General features: G+C 35.7%; 1 protein-coding gene across 2 annotated transcripts in view; it reads left to right on the top strand.

The window, feature by feature from the left end:
• Window positions 1-5263: 5263 nt before the first annotated feature.
• Window positions 5264-21598, top strand: part of LOC110032621 (proline synthase co-transcribed bacterial homolog protein-like) — a 54963-nt gene continuing 38628 nt past the window's right edge. The window contains exons 1-3 of one of the 2 annotated variants that reach the window (XM_020736295.1): window positions 5264-5571; window positions 17845-17911; window positions 19505-19551. In XM_020736295.1, coding sequence (XP_020591954.1) covers window positions 5350-5571; window positions 17845-17911; window positions 19505-19551 — 336 coding nt within the window. In that variant the 5' untranslated portion in view covers window positions 5264-5349. Of the gene's footprint in view, window positions 5633-17844; window positions 17912-19504; window positions 19552-21598 lie in introns of both variants that reach the window. The other variant, XM_020736296.1, reaches the window with a different exon arrangement.

Below are 21598 nucleotides of genomic sequence, written 5' to 3'. Positions count from 1 at the left end.
TTCACCATATCTCATAGTAGGGAGAAAGATAAAGAAAACTACTCAGACTTCATGAGAAAGATACAACATAACACAAATTTCATATATAAAAGAAAGTTCATACAACAATAATAAACAAACAACACTTATCTAAAACTCTTTCTCAAAACAAATCCCTTGTAGCCTCTCTTAGAAGATGTAGAAAGAAGAAATCTCTCACTTCTCTCCCTCTCTAACACTCTTAGAGAATAATTCACACTTAAACTCACCACAAAAACTCAAAACTCTACATAAATAAATGACTAATGGACTCTAAGTGGTTGTAGGAAATGTAGAATAGTGTGGAAGAGAGTGGAAAGCGATCAAAGGGGGTCTTTTCTGATCAATTTTCGCTCTAAATAGAGTCTAATAGAGCTTAATGTTAGTTTTCCAATATGAGAGGCTAAAAACTTTAAAAAACGTCCAAATTTGTCGAATCTTCTAGAAATAGGTTTTGTACCGATATTGGCCTCGTTGACGCCAATTCTGGCACCATCGGTGCTAGTGGCCCGTCACTCTCTGTTAAATGGCTCTGTCGGCACTGCTCCTGGCGCCGTCAGCATTGAGTATTTCTTCAAAAATGTTATTTTGACTCCAAATTCCTCCTTTTTGTTTTCTTTTTGCTTCCAGTCCTAAAAATCAATAACCTGCAATAAAACACACCTTCCTTTAAAGTGCAATATCATCAAAAATGAGTATAAAATATGGGTCTAAAAGAACATATATTTTTTGTGTATTAGTCACTTTGAACCACTTCATCAACCACAACTGCACCAACCTCTTCCCACATAATTGAAGCAGTACTGCCTCTATAATATGACATTTTTATCCAGAGCCTTCTCACACCATTATTTTTTAAGAAACAAATTAGTGGACTGGTAGAATGTGAATGATAAAACATTGAATGTCATGCTAGATCTACTAAAAGAGCTCTGAAAGCTATCATATATAAATTAGTAATAAATAATAAGGAGAATGAAAATATTATGATGCAAGGGTTAAAGAGAAATAATTCAAACCTTGCAATTTAGCGCTAAAGAAGGTCGATGTTGTCACTCATGACCAATCACTCAGTATTTTGGACCCATTAAAAACTAGAACCTGTATCATCAATGAATAGGTTGGAGCTAAAGCTTACAAGCTATTAGCACAACTCCACAAAACAATCCCCAAGACCTAGAATGAAGACAACCTTAAGAAATTTAATATATGATATTACTAAGGTGATATCCTTTGTTCACCATCAAAAGATTTCAGGACTAATTATCTTTTTTTTTATGCAATGATTTTTCAATTTTAATGAATGTTCTATATATAACTATCTTCTATTATGGAAATCAAATGATTCAGTACATAAAGGTGGCCTCGAAGTCTTCTCATCATAAAAATATGCCAACTCTTCACCTCGATACACAGGGAACTTAGAAAAATTTTTACATCTATAAAGTCAAAGGAAGATGAATAATTAATAGATAGAAAGTACATCATCACAAGTAAAGCGAGGCATCAAATTTTGAATAAGTTATTAGTTTTTATTTCGACATAATCTCAGAATCATAAGATTGAAATGAGATTTATTGAAATGAGTAAAACCCTAGAACCCTAGTCTAATGGAAGAAGGGAACACAACAAAAAAAAAATGCAATAAACTTAAAACCCTATATAGAAAGGGCTATCATCTAAACCACATAAACATAGGTCTTGGTTCTGTCTGCATCTCTCCAGATTTATTCCTCACTTTTGTGCTTCATGTTCCTACTTTGGATTGCAATCTGATCTCTATTAGTAAGCTCACTCATGACCAGTACTAATGAGTTCAAGACTATTATTTATAGGAAAAGTAGATCTTACAACTTGATCATAAAATCAAGTTGTCTAACTATGTCTAGTATGCATAATGCCCTAAGACTAATGTGAGTATCTTTTTGTAATTTAAAAATTTTCATTTTATAGCTCATCATACTCAATTATTTTTTATTATTTTCTTATTAATTCTTATTGCTAAGTGATCATAGCAAGATGTACAATGGGTTATGTGTCCTTGATGATGAATATTTAGAAGATTCATTTATAAGACCAAATGGTATGTAAGGGAAGGCTCACTTTGTAAGGCAGTGATCCTCACAAAACAAACCATCCCTTTTTGTTCAGTGAGTGAGGGCTTGAAAAATAAGGAATAGAGGTAATATGTAATGTGCATGCTTAAAGTGATATTTTCGTGGCTATTCATAAATCACAAAGTTTTTACTCAATTTTATATAATATCAATTTCTTTATTTTATATGCATAATATTTTCTAAGGTTGTGAATGTAATATCTAACACAATTTTGTCTTAGTTATGATTTTCATTTAATTTTGAAAATTTTAAGTTAAAGTTATTTAGTTTGAGTAGAAATATAGTCCTTAATGAGCCTATCAATAATCCAAGAAAAATACAAAAATAAAGCACCGACCTAAAATTTGGTCAGACCAATTGAGCAAAAACACAAGACAATAAAAGAAGACTATTGGTGGATACCAGTCCTAAACCTATGTCAGACTCATCAGTCGACATCATTTGAAATATCGTTGTTGATTTAGTTGAGGTTCATCCTTTGAATAAACACACACACACACACACACACACACATGTTAGGGTGCTCTAGCTAATTATATTTGATAATTTCCCTATACCGATCATAGTAACATACAATGTTATATTATATCATATCAGTAAGATTGGTACGGTGGTTTAATACATATGAGACATCACCCCTAGTCTGTGATTCTAATATCATATCACATTCTTCACTTATAATTCCTAATGTAAAATAAATTTCAATAATTAACCCATTTAGAGGAAAGCCATTAACCTGCCTTCTTGCATAAGATATTATATCTTTGTTAATCTAAATCATAGTAACCACTCTTTCATGCACATATACATTCCACAAAAATTTATAACATATTTTGTAAGTGGCGTAATATTCAACACCTATCTCAACTTAACAATCACGATGTATATAGATAGTTAAATTCATAATATGCAACAATATATTCATGTACAAATCATTATAAAAAATTACTATAGGCATGTAATTTCTCTTTGGCCACCACATTATAATAAACACTCTTAATCATATTTTGGAAAAAAAAGTTGTGTAACTCAAAAATAAGAATTTGACCTAAAAATTAAGAAAATTCAAAGTACTGTTATATAGAATATATATAGAATAAAAATGAAAATTTTAAAAAATTCAATATAATCATACCATATAAAAAATTCAATATAATCATACCAATATATATAGAATAGTTAGTATAATAACATACAAATAGTTTTATTGTGAAAATTTTCAAAGTACTTGGATATCACAATCCTTACAGGTTTTCTACAAATAAAATTTTTGAATATACTAAAAAGAGAAAAATTATTGAAATTTGAGGCAGGATAAACGCAGTGTAATTTAAAACAATAAACTTTCCCAACTACCATATCAAAAAAGAAGTTTCATCTAGATCTCTTAAAGTTCACTTCTTCTTACTCTCTCTCCCTTGCTTTCTCTTCTATTGAGGAAAAAGTGAAATGACTTGATTCAGAAGATTTTATAGTGCTTTTTCAATTTTATGTAAGAAAATGTGTTATGGATATTTATGAAAATATACAAATAATTTTGTTTACATCATTAAGTTCTTATAAATTTTTAAACATTTTAAACTATAGCCCTCACACAAATGTTTTATAAAATGTATAGCAAAAATTTAGTTGGCATTCACATCTAAAAATATATTTTAAAGAAATTTTAAGTGCACAATTAACCTTATTTAATGCATATATATCACATTAAAAAAAAAAACTCTTTTTAACTAAAGTTCATCATTCTCTAAAATGCAGCGAAGATAATTTGTAATTAGGGTTTATAATATATTAATAAAATTTCTTTGAAGGTTGTAGGTCAAATTTGAGTTTATATTTTGTTAAGACATTTTCTCATTGTTTATTTAACAAATTTTTTATAAAATAATTTAGAAAGATATCTTAATAACATATTAAAGTAACTATTGTTGATTCCACAATATCGTATACTCATAGCTATCACTTCACCTTTCTTCCAAAAGAATGCCTAAATGCATATTCATAATTTTGGTTATAACTATTTTGAAATTTTGTTTGAATGTGTAAGATGACAATACATTAATTCATTTTGATGAACATAATTGAAGTTTGGTTTGAATTCAATTCAAATAAGATTCAATTAAGTCCTAAATGTTATGTTGCGAATCTTATTTGCTCCAACCCAATTTTAACCTTTTACATACAAAAAATATTTGAATTTATGACTAAACTTCATAAAAAACAAATTCAATATTCACAAATACTCATCAACATAAAAAATAAGAACTCAATTCTATGTGTAATGCTATTTATTCATTAAAAAACTAACCTCATAGTTAGGGATGTTGAACGAAACTACCATTTCATTTAATTAAAATATTGTGATATTTCAATGTTGTAAAAGGAAAAAGGTTTATCGAAATTAGCAAAATTTATGGTGGATGTTAGATTTTAAATGTAGGAAACAAGGATTAATTGTGTTCTTTATATTTTGAGAGCTATGATGTTAATATTCCAAAGAGGATATAACTAAATTTTAAAAAAAATTTCATCCCAAGTGATATTGAGATATTTTTTAATAAAAATATAACATGATGTTAATATTCCAAAGAGGATATAACTAAATTAAAATTTTTTTTTTCATCCCAAGTGATATTGAGATATTTCAAATAATAATAGAATTAGATATTTGCCCAAAATATATGACCCAAGTCAAATGTACAAATTGTCCCACAACGAAAAGCGAATATTATGTGCAACATTCGCGTGTGTGGATTGATGATATTTTGGTGGTAAATATCACCCAAATACTACTCCATTATTACAAATGAACATCATCTTAATACCATCCGAATACTACTAATTCACATATAACTTGCATGAACATAATTTAGCTATTCAAAACGTTTATTTTTGGCTTAGCAACTTGCGCTACGTTTGTTTCAATTTTTATATATGTTCATATGAGATATACTTCATTTGTTGGATATACATTTTGTTTGTACATATGTATTTTTGGATTGTATTTAACTTTGTTTCATCTTTATTTCTTTCTTAAGTGGAGTTGTAATGCGGAAGTATAAATCTTAGTATATATATTTTCTTTATTTTCTTTATTTTTAACAGCCTTTTTCCCTCCCTTATAACGCTTAACCGAAAACGAGGGCATTAGCCATCAGGCTGAAAGGCGCGTCGGGAGAGAGGAGGCCAAAAGCTCTGTGGCGATTAGTCGGACATGGCCTGTCCTGCCATGGAGAGTGCGGCTGCAACCGCACTCCGCTCGGTGCTTTCCAGAGGGCACATGGCGGCAGAGAGATCTGGCCGATCAAGGGAGCAGGTGAGGATCGTGGCTGTGAGCAAGACGAAGTCTGTTTCTGTCATCCACCAGGCCTACGAAGCCGGTCATCGTGTCTTCGGCGAAAATTATGTCCAGGAGCTCGTCGAGAAGGCCCCCCAAGTACAGACGCTCTCTTTCTTACGCTCTTAGAGGAATTGGGTTAGGAAAAAATTCTAACAGGGTATCTTTTACCTTTTGTGTCGAGATGTATCATTTTTGTTGTGTTCGTCATTGATTTTGCACTTCATATAGTATCACAAAATCTAATTAAATTATTAAACAAATATAGCTAAATTATTCGGTACTATAATTAAATTATTGCACATTCATTGGTACAGTGGTGTACAACCAAAATTAGTTTGCACAAATTCTTATTAAAAGAAATAAAATGAGAATCGTTCCTCTGACGAAAGAAACAAGTACTCATAAAGTTGACCTTTTGAAGAACTGCCAACCGACCGACAACCATTCGAATGAGGGGTTGACAACCAATCAAATGAAGTCCAACGACCGAATGACCACCCGGGCAAGCAAGAGAGATATTCATGCCAACGATCAAACAAAGGACTATCCTCTAAAAAGCCTCAAGATCTCCAAAAATAACCAAGAAACAAATACATCGACTAGCCACCCTAAGGCCGACCAACAACCTCTCTCAAAGCCGATTGACTTCCCAAAGCAAAAGCCGATTAACATCAAGGCAAAATATCCGACCGACTGTAGCTTGGTCAACCAACTCAAGGACATGCCGACCAGAAGATCCAGGTAAATCAAATGATACTCAAATCAATTATACATACAGAAAGACATGATAAAAGATAATATCCTATAACAACTCTATTAAAGTAGGAGCAGATATATAATTTTTCATTTTTTTGGCCCTTTATCTTTTATAAATATGGGGCTCATAGTATGTAGAAGCAGCTGTTCGGCTCTTATTTCTAGACTTATACTCTAGAGGGAGAACTCTCTTTTCTTCTCTCTTGTAACCCCTTATTTTTAATATATAAAATATGTTGCAGAGCCCAAAAATACCCAAATTCGTCCTTACAGGACAAGTCTATATGTGTTATTTTATTTCGTTTTTTCTCTCTCCACTTCTCCCGCAAGATTCCTATCCCTTCGATCCTTGGGCATGTCTCCCATGATAAGTTTGGATTCAACATCCTAAATGGTGTGATGAGCCTGGAGCATGCTATTAGCAAGAAGGGAAATGACTCAAACGAGGAGAAATGTATCTCGAAGACACTCTTAAATAGAGAGCATGCTTAGGAATTCATGTAACAATAGATCTGAAGCCACAAATACCGTTTTCATCATCTTCCTAAAGGCTTTGGCTAGTATACAATACCACAAAACGAATGATTGCTCTTAACAGTCGAAATGAGCTGGCCGACTGTACTTACGCATCGCTCGGTCAAATCTCGGTGGCTGGCACACTACTCAGTGGATAAAGGGAGTATTAATTCAAATACTTTTCTGATGCTATAACAAATTTCCCTATTATCTTTCCAAGTCCAATTGACACTAGGGGAACTTGAATCCAGGAAGCCACGCCAACAACAATCTTGAAGAGGTCTAGTCTGCAGAATGGTCCACATTGATGCCACATAAAAAATCTTATTCTAGGGAGCTTGAATCGGGTAAAACTCTAGGGGTGGTTCTTTGCCCAATAGTTACAAGCTTTGCAAATATTAATACGTAAATTACATCAGTAATGATTCTCGGCGATTACCTCTGCAAAATCAGTGACATGATGGACCTAAGTCCTGGTGAAAGGTTAGGCCTGACCGAGGCGACAATCTGATCTAGTACTGAGACCTTAAAAAGGGTAAGACACAAGCCAGACTATAAAATCATAAAAAAGGCTAATGACAACGACATTAAAAACGTAGAATTGGCGTCGTATCAACAAATCCGACCCCCGACGCTAAGCATAAAAAAAACCAATCTCAAAGCTCAATGTGGATAAAACTCTGGAAGCATTTCTTTGCCCAATAATGACAAGCTCCACGAATGACGAGACATGAATCATCCCTGTAGCTAGTCTCAACTGTTACCCTCGTGAAGGCAGCGCAAGATTTGCTTTAGTCATGGCGAAAGGTGTGGGGCAACCGAGACAAAAAATCAGACCAAAGCGAAATGGGACAAACAGTGTAAGACTTATACTGGGCCATAACAAATCAAAAAACGACAGACGATCTTTCCTAAGGTTCGAGTAACCCACCAAACACACACTCATCACCAAGTAGTTATCTCAAGAAACAATACACTAAAGGTAAAACAATAAAATGTATGTAAAACGACCGTAAGATTTCATTCACTTCAAACTAAAGAAATATACAAGTATTCTATGTTACACAAGATTTCATTTATATAAGTTTTGTAAAGATTTCTTCTAGAAAAAAATCTCTAAATATCAGGAAGCCAATTGGAAGACCCTCCATCTTTGGCATCTGAGCCGTCCTCAGAAGACTCTCTAAATATCAGGAAGCCAATTGGAAGACCCTCCTTCATCTTTGGCATCTGAGCCGTCCTCAGAAGACCCCTCAAAATTGGTATAGAGAATAACAAATTTGTCAAAATAAACAAATTTCGGGTCGATTAGGCTCGACTGAATGAATTGGTCAATTGCTATGATGCTCCCGACGAGAAGTTGCTAATTTAGAATCTTTTCCTGTCCTGAGCTGGAAATGAATCTATTCTTTCAGCTCTCGATTCTCTTGCTCGACAATCGACAGGACATCTGAAAAAGTAGCGACCTCCTCAGCCCTGCCAGTTTCTTCTCGGCTATCATGGCCTTGTTCTCAGACTTTTAGCAAGCCTAGACGAGGTCTCAACCCTTTTTGCAGCAGCAACCCATTTCATCTCGGCCCGATCCAGTGCCATCGACTGAAGATGGGAAGCCTCCCACGTCTTCAATTGGTATCGATCGAGCTTCTTGTACATTTTGGGTTGCTCAAGCGCCCAGAGAGATTTAGCAAATGCATGTGACCAGATCACCTCCACAGTGGCAGAAGGGTAGACTTCAGCAGACGACGAACCGCTATACCACAACCCACCGCTCGGTCGATGGCTACGTACCAACCATCAGGAGAATTCCATATTTTGGTCCTTCTGACTCTGAAAGGGAACCCATCTAACCTGGGAACCCATCTAACCTGGGAACCCATCTAACCTGGGAACCCATCTAACCTGGGAACCCATCTAACCTGGGAACCCATCTAACCTGGGAACCCATCTAACCTGGGAACCCATCTAACCTGGGAACCCTTCCTTTTCTTTTAGTATGAAAAAGGGGGTGGAGGAGTCAGCTGAGCATCCGACTCCTTCCTCACATGATGTTGCACTTTATCTGGAAACATTGCCTTCGGATCTGTTTCAAACTCGGTCTGGGTAGTAGAGGCAAACTGATTTGCCTTGCTCCTAGCAGAAAAACCAATGAACGAAAGATTGTGGCGAGGTGAAGCCGATTGCGCTCTCTTCGCTTCCTCGGAAGATTTTTCCTTAGTACCACTCTCTTCGGGGCAGCTAGATGGCTCCCCAGATTCTCGTCGGTATGAATGAGTTGCATCTAAGAGATATGTATCAAAGTTAGTATGAGCAGAATGCTGTTTTGCAATGATGTGTTCAGTTCACCAATCAAAATTTACTAGATCACCACTGTGGTCGTAGAAACATAGTAGAGAAAGTCCTCACCTATTGAGGCAACTACATCGCCATGGGCCTCAGTCGGTCTTCCTCTAGTCTCCGCCACTTACCTGCCCCGAAGCTACTTTCGTCTTGGCCTCAGCCTTAGCCTCAGCCTTGACCTTCTTCAGGGCCACCTGTGCAACGACTTCTTTTTCCTGCTTGACCTCTATAGTGTCAAAGGCGACCCACTAGTTTGCTATCATCCAATTAAAAATCCCAGGAACAAGATCCAATTCGTAGTCGTACTGGGAAATTCAGAGAAGTTGTCCATCAATATTAGCCCCTTAATTCGAGAATAGTTTGTATCGTTCTTCTTCTTGAAGGCATTGCTGGTTAGTATGGTCCTGATGCTCTTGCTCTCAGACTACGAAGCAATGAAAAACCTATAATTCCAATCCTTAACTTTATCTTCCAAGCCAGAAAATTGGAATTGACCGACGGTCCCAAATCGAACGTATCTGTTCGACTCTACACAGAAATAAGACATTGATTGAATAAATTTGTTGACGATGGGATATACTTCTATCGACAGAAAATAACGTAGGTCATTATCGTCATGATCGAGATTGGCTTGATTTGAGCTGGAATGATCCCGTATCGATTAAAAATAACTCTAAGCTTCTGCATAAGGTTAGTCATAGTTCATATCGTAATAGTCTCGGCAGACCACTAAGTCTTCCCCAAATTTGTCAGTCACCCTCTCATCCGGCCAAACAACTCTGAATTTGATGGCCAGTTCGAAGATGAAGGCCTCCGCCATGAAAGCAACCTCAAATGGAGACAATATTGACCGTTTGGTCGCAGCTACCAGACCAAATGTCAGGGGAGTTCGTTTTAGAGCCATCAGAAAACAAACAAAAAAAGTCAAGTGAAAGGATAAAATTGAGTGACAAAACTCTGAGAGAAAAGACAACAAACATACAAATGAACCCCTCAAATCTTATTTATAGGGACCTAGCTACAATGTAAATGCTGTGCAAGAATTTCGAGCGAAAACATCGAATCAGCACAAGAATTGAGACAGATAGAAAATAAAATATTTTATTTATTTTAATGAAAAGATAATTATATTTGGATTCTATTCTGACAGGAGGTATTTTACAAACTGGTCCTCAGCCGTCTCAACTAGGACCAAACCCTTCCTAACTAGCTCCTATACAATATTTGATCGTCGGGCTTAAAGTGGTTCGCTCGGTCGGTCTCAGAATGAGCCCTCATCACGAAAGCACCATCCCAGAGTTTGGAAACTTCTCAACGAAGATTGTCTACCTCCCCTCGCATCTCCTCCAGCACCACATGAAGATCCTTATCCCACAGAGCTAGAGTAGATTCCACCTCATCCAGGCGGCGAGTCAAGGTTATTGGGGACATCCAACATCCCTCAGAGTTTTCCTTCTAGATCTCCACTGGATTGTTGGCGGTTGGCCACATTCTTCTTGCTGCCGACCGATGCTTGAGCATGGGGTTTGCTGACAAAGTCAGATTTCGACTATCGGTAACCCCCAAATTGAGCTTCATTGTTTACAAGAAACAAAAATAGATGAGCAAATAATAAAAAATCCAAGTAAAAGGAAAATGAAGGAAATCACGTACTTAGGATCTGATTCACCTTGACCAGGTGGATTTGCCCACATCCAACGATGAGAAGTCATTAGCCATTCCCTTCTCGTCGACCGAATGATCACTCCCACCGACTCTTGGTACACCAATCGGCAAGAAACACTTGCAATTCTCAGTTGAATATGAAATTTAGCAAGAGTCTTTGTTAATGGACTGACCATTGAGCCATCTAGATCCTTCCCAGTGCTGGATCAAACCTTCTATGGAGTCTCTCGGATTGAGTCAGATGACTCCACCACTCGTTCAGATGGTTTTGGTTTCTTAGTCAACTTCTTCTTCTTCGGCTTGCCTTCAGGCCGACGATGCTTTACTCCAAGGGCAACCGACATCTTAGCACGTTCGACGGGTTTTAGCACCGAATCAGTTTCTTTCTCCACACTTGGCCTCGTCTCTTGACCCTCTCTTGTCATGGTTTCCTCCTCGTTCTGGGCGACATCTTCAAAATTCCAGTCCTCATTTGTCATAACTCCATCCAGGTCTTGACCTAGCACTTTGCTAACCATCAATGGCTAGAGGTATTTAAGTATGTTGAGCTTCTCGCCCATCACCTTGTGGGCACACTGAAGGAGCTCATATGATAGTTTTGGCTTGGCTTTAGGAATGGGAACAGGAACTGACCTCGTCCCTATCAGCCAACCTTTCTTCATAAAAGCGAAATAAAACTTTCGTTTCCAATCCGACATATTGTTTTCCAACCCTTGTAAGTGGACCTTATTCCCAGGGAACTATATGAACCGCTTCGGGAAAGGGCACATGGTGAACCATCTAGGTCCTTCCCAGTGCTGGATTGAATCTTCTATGGAGTCTCTCGGATTGAGTAAGATGACTCCACCACCACTCGTTCAGATGGTTTTGGTTTCTTAGTCAACTTCTTCTTCTTCGGCTTGCCTTCAGGCCGACGATGCTTTACTCCATGGGCAACCGACATCTTAGCATGTTCGACGGGTTTAGCACCGAATCAGTTTCTTTCTCCATACTTGGCCTCGTCTCTCTTGTCATGGTTTCCTCCTCGTTCTGGGCGACATCTTCAAAATTCCAGTCCTCATTTGTCATGACTCCATCCAGGTCTGGACCTAGCACTTTGCTAACCATCAATGGCTAGAGGTATTTAAGTATGTTGAGCTTCTCGCCCATCACCTTGTGGGCACACTAAAGGAGCTCATATGATAGTTTTGGCTTGGCTTTAGGAATGGGAACAGGAACTGACCTCGTCCCTATCAGCCAACCTTTCTTCATAAAAGCGAAATAAAACTTCCGCTTCCAACCCGACATATTGTTTTCTAACCCTTGTAAGTGGACTTTATTCCAAGGGAACTATATGAACCGCTTCGGGAAAGGGCACATGGTGAAAAGGTAGCTAAAGAGCTCAATAAACTTTGGGATCTTCATTCATCGCGTAAAAATCACCAGGGTCATGGTAATGGAAATAGAGTTCAACATCACTTGCGTCAAAACGATTCCATAGAACTTAGAGATGCTTACTAGCTCATCACAAATAGGTAGTCGGAGGCCAAGTTGGAACTGAACATGATAAAACAACAACTCTTTAACATACAAGGTGTTATCCCTTTCGTGCCTCTTGATTACTCAATCGAATAGGCGAATCAAAGACGCATGACTCTCAACAACGATCGAATGACTCTTGGGTCATATTTGATAACCTGACAAGTCGACATCGACTAAATCTATGGGGCTTGTCCTAGATGAAGAATACATGATTGAATAAAGAAAGAAAAGCTCCAAATGAAAATGACAAACAATACAAAATCAACATTGCTAAAAATCCTTTTATACGTGGCGAAGAAATTGTACCTGCCAACAAAAAGGATAAAAAAGTAAAACACGGGATGCTAGAAACCAAAGAGACATTCAATAACAGTAAATCATACACTAAGATCAAAGTAGCAAAGTGATACATTTTATTCAAATCAACAACAACAAAGCCTTAATCCCACTATGTGGGGTCGGCTACATGAATCCTTTTTCTCCATTGCGTCCTATTTAGTGTCATATTTTCATTTAGTTCTAGTAAATTAAGATCATTTTTAATACAATAAGCGCAAGTCTTCCTAGGTCTACCTCTGCCTTTCTTAACACATATCGAATCTAAAACATCTACTCTCCTAATCAGATCATTAGATGGTTGACGTTTAATGTGACCAAACCATCTAAGACAACTTTCTCTAATTTTGTCTGTCATAGGAGCTATACCAACCCTATCACGGATATATTCATTTCGCATTTTGTCTCTAAGTGTAAAGCCACTCATCCACCTAATCATTCTCATCTCGGCAACACTTAACTTATTATTATGCTTCTCTTTTAAAGGCCAACATTCAGCGCCATAGAGCATTGCAGGTCTCACCACCGTCTTATAAAATTTTCCTTTCAGTCTTAGCGGTACTTTTCTATCACACAAAAGGCCCGAAGCATTCCTCCACTTCAACCTACCAACTTGAATTCTACTATTAACATCCCCATCTATATCACCATCGCTTTGAACAACAGACCCGAGATATCTAAATCGTTCACACCTTTTAATAATTTGATCACCTAAAGTCACACTTCTGTCATTAGAGCTATTACTATTAAAATTACATTCAATGTATTCAGCTTTAGTTCTACTTAAATGGAGGCCTTTAGACTCCAATTTAGACCTCCATAATGCAAGTTTTTCCTGGGCTTTTTCTCTCGTTTTATCCACGAGAAGAATATCATCAGCAAAAAGCATACACCAAGGTACATCCTCTTGTAGATGTCCAGTAAGACCATCCATAACTAAAGCAAAAGATATGTGCTTAAAGCCGATCCCTGATGTAATCCAACAGAAATAGGAAAATATTTGGTCAATCATCCTTCAATTTGAACATAAGTAACAACTCTAGTATACATATCTTTAATGACTTGAATATAAGTCATATCAACACCTTTCTTCTCAAGAAATCTCCAATGGATATCTCTTGGAACGTTATCCTAAGTTTTTTCTAAATCAATAAAAATCAAATGTAGATTCTCCTTATTATCTCTGAACTTCTCCATCAAACCTCTCAATAAATGTATAGCTTCCATAGTAAACCTGCCCGGCATAAATCCAAATTGATTATGAGAAATTTGTGTGATGCATCTTAACCTATGTTCAATTACCCTCTCCCATAATTTTAAAGTATGACACATCAACTTAATAATATAATTTGATTTTTGTAAAAAATATATTATAGGATAAAATTTTTGTGAGGAACTACTAATATGATTTTTTATAAAAATATATTATAGGATAAAATTAAAAACAAAAAAAGTGGGTAAAATGATTCCTCATTTTATATGGATATTTGATCTTCGGGATATTTTCACTTCAAGTCTTTTGTATTTCTCTCCCAATAAATGTCTAAAACAGATAAGAACTAGGGGTGATTTGCTTCTTAAATATTATTTAGTTGCTACTTCCATTTTCATTATTTCTAGATTCTCGAGGTCCATTATCTCATAGATCATTAGGTTCAGAGTTCTTCTACTAAATTTTTAACTATTTTCATTTTTTGGTTTTCTATATTTTTCATATTATGATTATTCTCCCATCATTGAAATTTAAGGCGACTATCCTCCATTGGCTATGTAAGTCATATTTAATTGGAAGTAGGGCTTCCATTATGGGGAACAAGGTAAAATGGATATGGCATGTTGTGCTAGTTCTCTAAGCTTTTACATTTAAACCAAATTTTATAACATAACTTCTTATATTTTATTTTTTCTTGCACATTATTATTCCACCACCAACTATTTTTATTTATAAAAATTTTTTCTTTTGATTCTCCAAGCACATCTTTTACTACTTGTTTAATAGTGGTTGTTACTTTATTTCACATAACATTTGTTTTTTCATGAATATCCCAAATTTTGAATTCTTGAATTTTACTTAAAAAAATAATTTTATTTGTGTCTTTTAAGTTTCTCTGTCTAATTCTACGATGATGGGTAATTTTACTTATGAGAACTAATAAATGATGTTGAGTATTTAACTTTTTACTTGAAATGACCTTGCAATTTTTACAATCGCTACGATCTCTTTTTCTCATAAGAAAATAATCAATTTGTGTTTTATTAGATCTACTCTTATAAATAATAAGATGCTCATCTCTTTTCTTAATAAAGTATTAGTAATAAAAAAATCGTACGCTAAAGCAAAATCTAAAATGGCTCTACCTTCTTCATTAGTTACTCTAAAACCGTAGTTCCTCTAAACCCGTAGCCTCCATGAGTATTTTTGAAGTCTTCTACCACTCTACCGATATGTCAATTTAAATATCCTCCAATAAAAATTTTGTCAAGAGATATCATTTGTATTAAGTCTTTTAAGTCATTCCAAAATTTATCTTTAGACTATGCATCTAAACCTACTTGAGGAGCATAAAAACTTATAATATTAAAAATCTTAGTATCAATGATAATCTTAAGGGCTATAATTCTATCTCCAATTCTATTAATTTTTACAACATTATCTTTCAAACTCTTATCTATAATTACACCTACACCATTTCTAGTCCAACTCTTACCAGAATACCAAAATTTAAAACCTAAATTATCAATCTCCCAAGCCTTTTCTCCAACTCACTTAATTTCTTGAATACATAAGATATTAATTTTCCTATGAATCATAATATCAACTAATTCCATTAATTTATCATTGAGAGTACCTATATTCCAAGATTCTATCCTAATATTAGTTTCATTAGTTTCATGGACTAACTTCTTTACCCGCATTCACCCATAATATGAGAACCCTTGCTTATTTAACACTACACCCGAGAGTCGGTGTAGCGGCCCTTGCACACTTTTCACTGTATTCAGGATATACAACGCGTTGCTTTCAAGGGACGCCCTAGCACTTACACAATGATCAAAAGTATTCATGTCATGATTTTTTTCGACAAGTTTTACGCTGGTTGTCGATTACCTAATACAACCCTCCACTTTTCACATCCGGGCTTGAAACCGGCAACGACAGTGTTTAAAATTTGAAATATTGCAAAATGTAGTGCAACACGAAGACTTCCCAGGAGATCACCCATCCTAATACTACGCTCGCATAAGCACGCTTAACTGCGGTGTTATGATGGGATCAGGTGCACTGGTGTTGATGTGGTCGCACCCAAATACATTTTATTCAAATAAAACATAAAAATGTATTATCGAAGGTCTAGAGATAGAATTACATTAATTTGAAGAATGAATAAAGAAACTGACGTAGGGGCTCAAAATGATATCAGTCAAAAGATGACCAAGCAGAATAAGCCAAAACAACATGAACTCATACTCGGTCCAAAACTTACTCAAGCGATTGGACTCGACTTGAGCTTGAGATACCAAGGCTCTCTCCTTCATATCCACCAATTCCTGGCACAACTCAACAACTGTCTACTTTAGTACGACAACTTCTCGCTTCAAGTTATCCAACCGAGCCACTTGGACAACTACTTTCGCAGCAGTAGTCATGTCTGCCGCGTGCACAAGAGTGTTATCTGTTTCATCCAGATTAGAGTGAGGTGTTGCCTCACAATCTTTTCCGGTCTTCGCTTACTCAGTGCACTGGAAAACTCATTCAAGTTTCAGTTGACCCGAGCTCTTTGTGCAATGGTCAAGTCCACAGAGTTCGCTAAGGGTAGAATATGTACATGCGAAAATGGGAATTAAAAATAAAACATAGTTTGCTATAGCATGAGTAAAATAATAATATCTTAGTGTATACTTGATAAGTTCAAATTTACAACGAACTCTGAAACTCTAGATTCCTTCTCCGCTCGACGCACCTGCTCGTGGCCGGGAGAACCCATGGGAGTAGGGATGGTCACCTGAGGAAGCGTCCACCAACCATACCAACCATTGATGGCTTTACCCCAAGGGCTACTACCACCATGACACATTTGCCAGAGTAGGTCAATCCCCCTGAACGCGTGACGGGTCGACCCTTCTTAGCTTCTCCACAACCTTCTGTCATGTTGTGCCCTCTCCATATTTATGCTAGTCAAACATACTATAGTGCAATTCTTTGTCTAAAATATTTGTCTGTGACTAAGTAAGATCCGTCATTATTGCTAATGCATGCAGGGAGGTGATCAGATATGAAAAGCAAGGTCAGAATGCTGAAGCAAATGGGCTTAAAAGATGTCTTGATGCTTTATTTATAAGAGTCAAAGACACCAGAATCCATCGTAATATTCACATTATGAACATTTATTAAAAGTTAGGGATAATTATTGTATTTATTTCACTCGTTCTTTTCGTAGCATAACCTTCTAAGATATAGAAAATTGGTGAACTAAATATGCATCTCCAAAAAATGACGACTCAGATTAGCAGGGATTGAGTAGCTCTCGGCTCATCCATCAATATAAATTTGTTGAATAGATGAATCTGGAAATGGATTACGAAGAGTGAACCTGGAGTGTCAAACGATCAGACATAAGTCAAGCAAAGCATTCTCAGGCCAAGTACCGGATGCGGAGTACGAGACGCCATGTACAATAGGCCGAGTATCGGATGGGGAGTACGAGCGGCCTTGTATGATAGACCATGTACGAGAGGCCGAGCAAGAAAACAACCAGGGGGAAGAATCTCCCGATTTAGTAAAGGAGTTAACCAAGAGAAAGATCGTACAAGGCTGTATGCGTAGAGGTCTAGGGATAATATTGGTCTAAACATGCCATTTTATGGAGACTAGCCCTTACAAATAAGGGCTATTAATTGTAAAATAGATTCCCATTTTCCGCTCCCTAGAGCTACGAAAAAATCTCCTCTAATCATCCTCATCTTGCTCAAGTTCTCTCCCCCTTGTTTTCTCTCCTTCCCAATGCTCTATTTCTTAGGTGAACAAATCTAGGTTCAACATCTATAGTTCTATGCTCAAATTAAACATTATAATATTAATCCAACATCTTTTGTAACATAATTTATCTGTATAACAAAAATTTGCAATTTAGCAATTTTCGTTTTTGTGCTTCTTGCAAATGTTGAATAGCAATAATTTTTAGGAGAACTGAATTCTTGTGTCGAGGAAAACTGTTAATTTGTTGTTCTTCTTTTCAGCTTCCTGCCGATATCGAATGGCATTTCATTGGAAACCTGCAAAGCAACAAAGTCAAGGCCCTTCTAGGTACATTTCTTTTCTTAGGCTAAAATTTGAATTTGCTTTTGCTTGTTTAAACTTTAGTTGAATCATTATTGTGGGTTACGGCCCGTTAAAGCTTTACTGAGATTTAAAAACTTAATTGGGCTATTTACTTATGCCATATTTGGAACTAATAATTGTCGTGGGCTATTTACTTATGCCATATTTGGAACTAATAATTATCGTGTTTTCTACTTTTGCATCATGAGAAAATAGAATATAAATTCAGAAAACATGTTTGGCCTATCTCACATATTTCCTATTTTCACAAAAGGACTTATTTCTTGAAATGCTTGAAACACCTATTTCAGTATTTTTACTAGTTTTCAAAATAATATTTTAGCAACCAGCTCTGCATTGATTTGGTGGTTTATGCTCACGAGTTGCATGCGATTTGGACTGTCTTAGTTGTAGCAGCACACTTGTGGTAGCTTATCATGACAGCCTTGTTAGGGAAGACCGCCACTCGAACATGAGTGAGAAAAGTATTTTCTGTGTCAATATTAAATATTTTAATTCCTTAGTGCTATCCATAAATATAATGATAATAGCTAATACTAGGTAATCACTTTAATAATGTGTATTATAATCAATTATTTTTCTTTGAATATTAAATTTATTAAGTGGTGTTTGAATTATATAGGTCCCTAAGAGTCCTTAATTTAGCGAACATCTTTGATACCCTTCAATTTTGTCCCAATTATATAAAATATTCACAAAGATCCTCCTGCTAAAGCTATTAATTAAGGGAAAATAGCAAAATCACTTTATGTAATACAAAATATTTAACAATATTGTTCAATCATTTTTAAAAACTTCTACTATTTTGTAAATTATTTATGGATTTATTTTATTTTTATTGTATTAGATTGTTAGATTACCTCAATTTTGAATTCAATGATGATACTTGCAGGTTATATAGATATACATTTGAAATTAAAATTGTGAACCATATTTATGTAAACTAGGTTGAGTGGATGTCATTTTGATAATGAATCAGAATATGAAGGTTAAAAGATTCTCTTATTTATTTTTTTTCTCTGCTTTCTCTCTGCTGGATTCTCTTTATACTAGATCCCTCTACTTTTTCTCCCCATAATTTTAATGCCTTTGTTTTATAATTTTGAACCAATACATGAGTTGATTTGCTTGCGGAACAAGGTTAGACAAATGCATTAGATAAAAGTATATACTTCGATAAGATGTAACATAGTAACCTTTGATTTCTTAATTACGCATAACTATCTTTGAGTCAGTAACAATAGATTCAAGCAACCTTGTTATGTCTTTACATAAAATGATTTGATTACTGTTTTATATTTTTTGGGGCATTCTTATTGTTTATGTTATATGATTGGACTTTGGACTTCTAAAAAGTTCAGCACCGACACTACCTTTTATATTTTTTGGGGCATTCTTATTGTTTATGTTATGATGCTGCAAAGTATGCCTAATGCATTTTTTTTTCTATTTTATCATTAATAATTATGATGCTGCAAAGTATGCCTAATGCAACTATCTTTTTTAGTTGATCTAGAATAACGCATAAATATTGTAATATTGTTGTGATGCCTACAGGTGGTGTTCCAAATCTTGACATGGTTGAGACCGTAGATGATGAGAAGGTAATTATTTAAACTAACAAAGTGTGCGCTGCTACACATAAAATAATCTCTTTCATAATTTAGTTTTCAGGTAGAAATTAGTTTGGTCCTTATAGATTTTTAATTAATTCGGTTCTGCTTTTTTGGATCACCGTTTCTTGTGCGTACTTGTTTCTGAATGCGTCAATTTTGTCAGAACTGACACTTTAACATGTGCTGTTAGGTTTATACCCTCATATATGTTTGTATTTTACTTCGGCTGTGTTTGGTAGCATTGTTTAAATAAGATTTAGGCATGGATTTAAGGTAAATTCTGCCCAGCATAAAAAATGCAAATTAAATCCAACGCTCTGTTAAATCAAAATTTCACATGTTCCATCTCTTTTTATCGTGTTCCATCCCTAAATCCGGATTTAGTAAATCCGACTACAGGCGGGATTTAAGGATTTAATCCGTCATCGGGAGCAATCTCCATCTCCATCGCAGGGGTTTTATAAATCTGAATTTTTACTGGATTTGATAAATCTTATTTAATCTAAAATCAAGGTGCAACCAAAGACCCCCTTAATAAGATACCTTAGAGAGTGCATTTTTTCTGTGGACTTGTTTATTCATGATTTTCTTACCATAAGGAGTTTTAGGAAGATAGAGTGCATTTGATTCGTTAGTTTTTAACTCATGATTTTCTGCCTTTTTGATGAGCTTTTAGATAGACAGAAAAAGAGCATTTTAATCTTAGTTGTATACTAAAGATTTTGCACCTTTTCTTCGAACTGTGGATTACGTTCATTCTAAACCTGCCCAATTACTAATAAATTTCCTCAAACATTGTTTATCAGATGCAAGCCTAAAAAAATGTTTTGGTATTACAGGTTCTCTAATTAGGCCTCACAGAATGTGGTCATCTTATTCAGTTAATTATGTTTCTGTAAGGAGAAGTTAAAAGTTTCAAATGCTAAGCTTATAATTATTCTCTTAGATCGTGATACTATGTGATGTTAAAATTCATTAGTTTTATTTGCACTTTACATTGCAAAGAGATAAAAATAGCAGATAGTAGCTGTCGGCGATAAAAAGGGGTGGTGGTGGTTTGTTGTTGCCCGTAAGAAGCTGTCGGTCACCGGAATCGAAATCCCGTCGCCCGCTTCGGAAGGACTTTTTAATTTACATATAGATTTAAGTTTTAAAATCAAATATGAAAATCAAACTGACCCTATATTGTTCATAGTTTAAATGAAAGAGCGCTTTTACCTCAAACCCTGTATCTATCCCGAGGGATAAACATAAGATTTGAGGATGAGACTCGATTAAATAAACTAAGATATATATGACGTCTGTTTGGTCTGCAAAACCGTTTTATTTGCCGACAAATTTCCTTATTTAATATGAAAAAATTAAATAGAGTTTATTTTAAGCTGGGTCCGGAAAAGCTTCCTATAAGGGCAAACCCCTATAGTTAATTACATCTTAAATGACGAAGTCACTTAAAAATACTCTCGATAAAAATCAGGAAAAATTATCTTCAAGGACTTCAAAAGAATATGACTTTTCAACGAAATCGGACAAAGATGTGTGTAAAAAGGGAATGGTTCAAACTTGGAACATTTATTGTAGCATCCAATGGAGGAAGAATTAGGGGATGCCACAGATTCAGAGGAGATCCTTGGTGGCGTCCCAGTCTACCCTATCTTTAGTTTTGAGGAGAAATTATTTGAATATTTCATCCTGCCAATTTTATTAGTTAGGGCTTACATTTGTGTGAAACGATCACACAAATAGCCTGAAAGATGTGAGGGTTTAGGTCATGATGGATGACAACCTCGGAATCCTAAAACGAGTTAGGGCTTAGATTGTACAACAGAGCTGTACAAATGTCTGACGAAAAGATTGAGGATTTATGTTGCACTAGGCTAATAACCTCGAAATCCTATGGATTGTTGTTTTAATTTCTAGGAAAGGAATGATTTAGCTGGGGAAGACATATTCCGCTGTTGAAGATGGTCGTGCTGCCCACCGCGCTAGTTCCAAGCTCCTTGTCGTGACGAGTTCAAGTTTTCTAGGGTGTCCA

The sequence above is a fragment of the Phalaenopsis equestris genome, unplaced genomic scaffold (assembly GCF_001263595.1).
Source record: "Phalaenopsis equestris unplaced genomic scaffold, ASM126359v1 Scaffold000985, whole genome shotgun sequence".
Lineage (NCBI taxonomy): Eukaryota > Viridiplantae > Streptophyta > Magnoliopsida > Asparagales > Orchidaceae > Phalaenopsis > Phalaenopsis equestris.
This window is presented reverse-complemented; position numbering and strand designations above follow the sequence as displayed.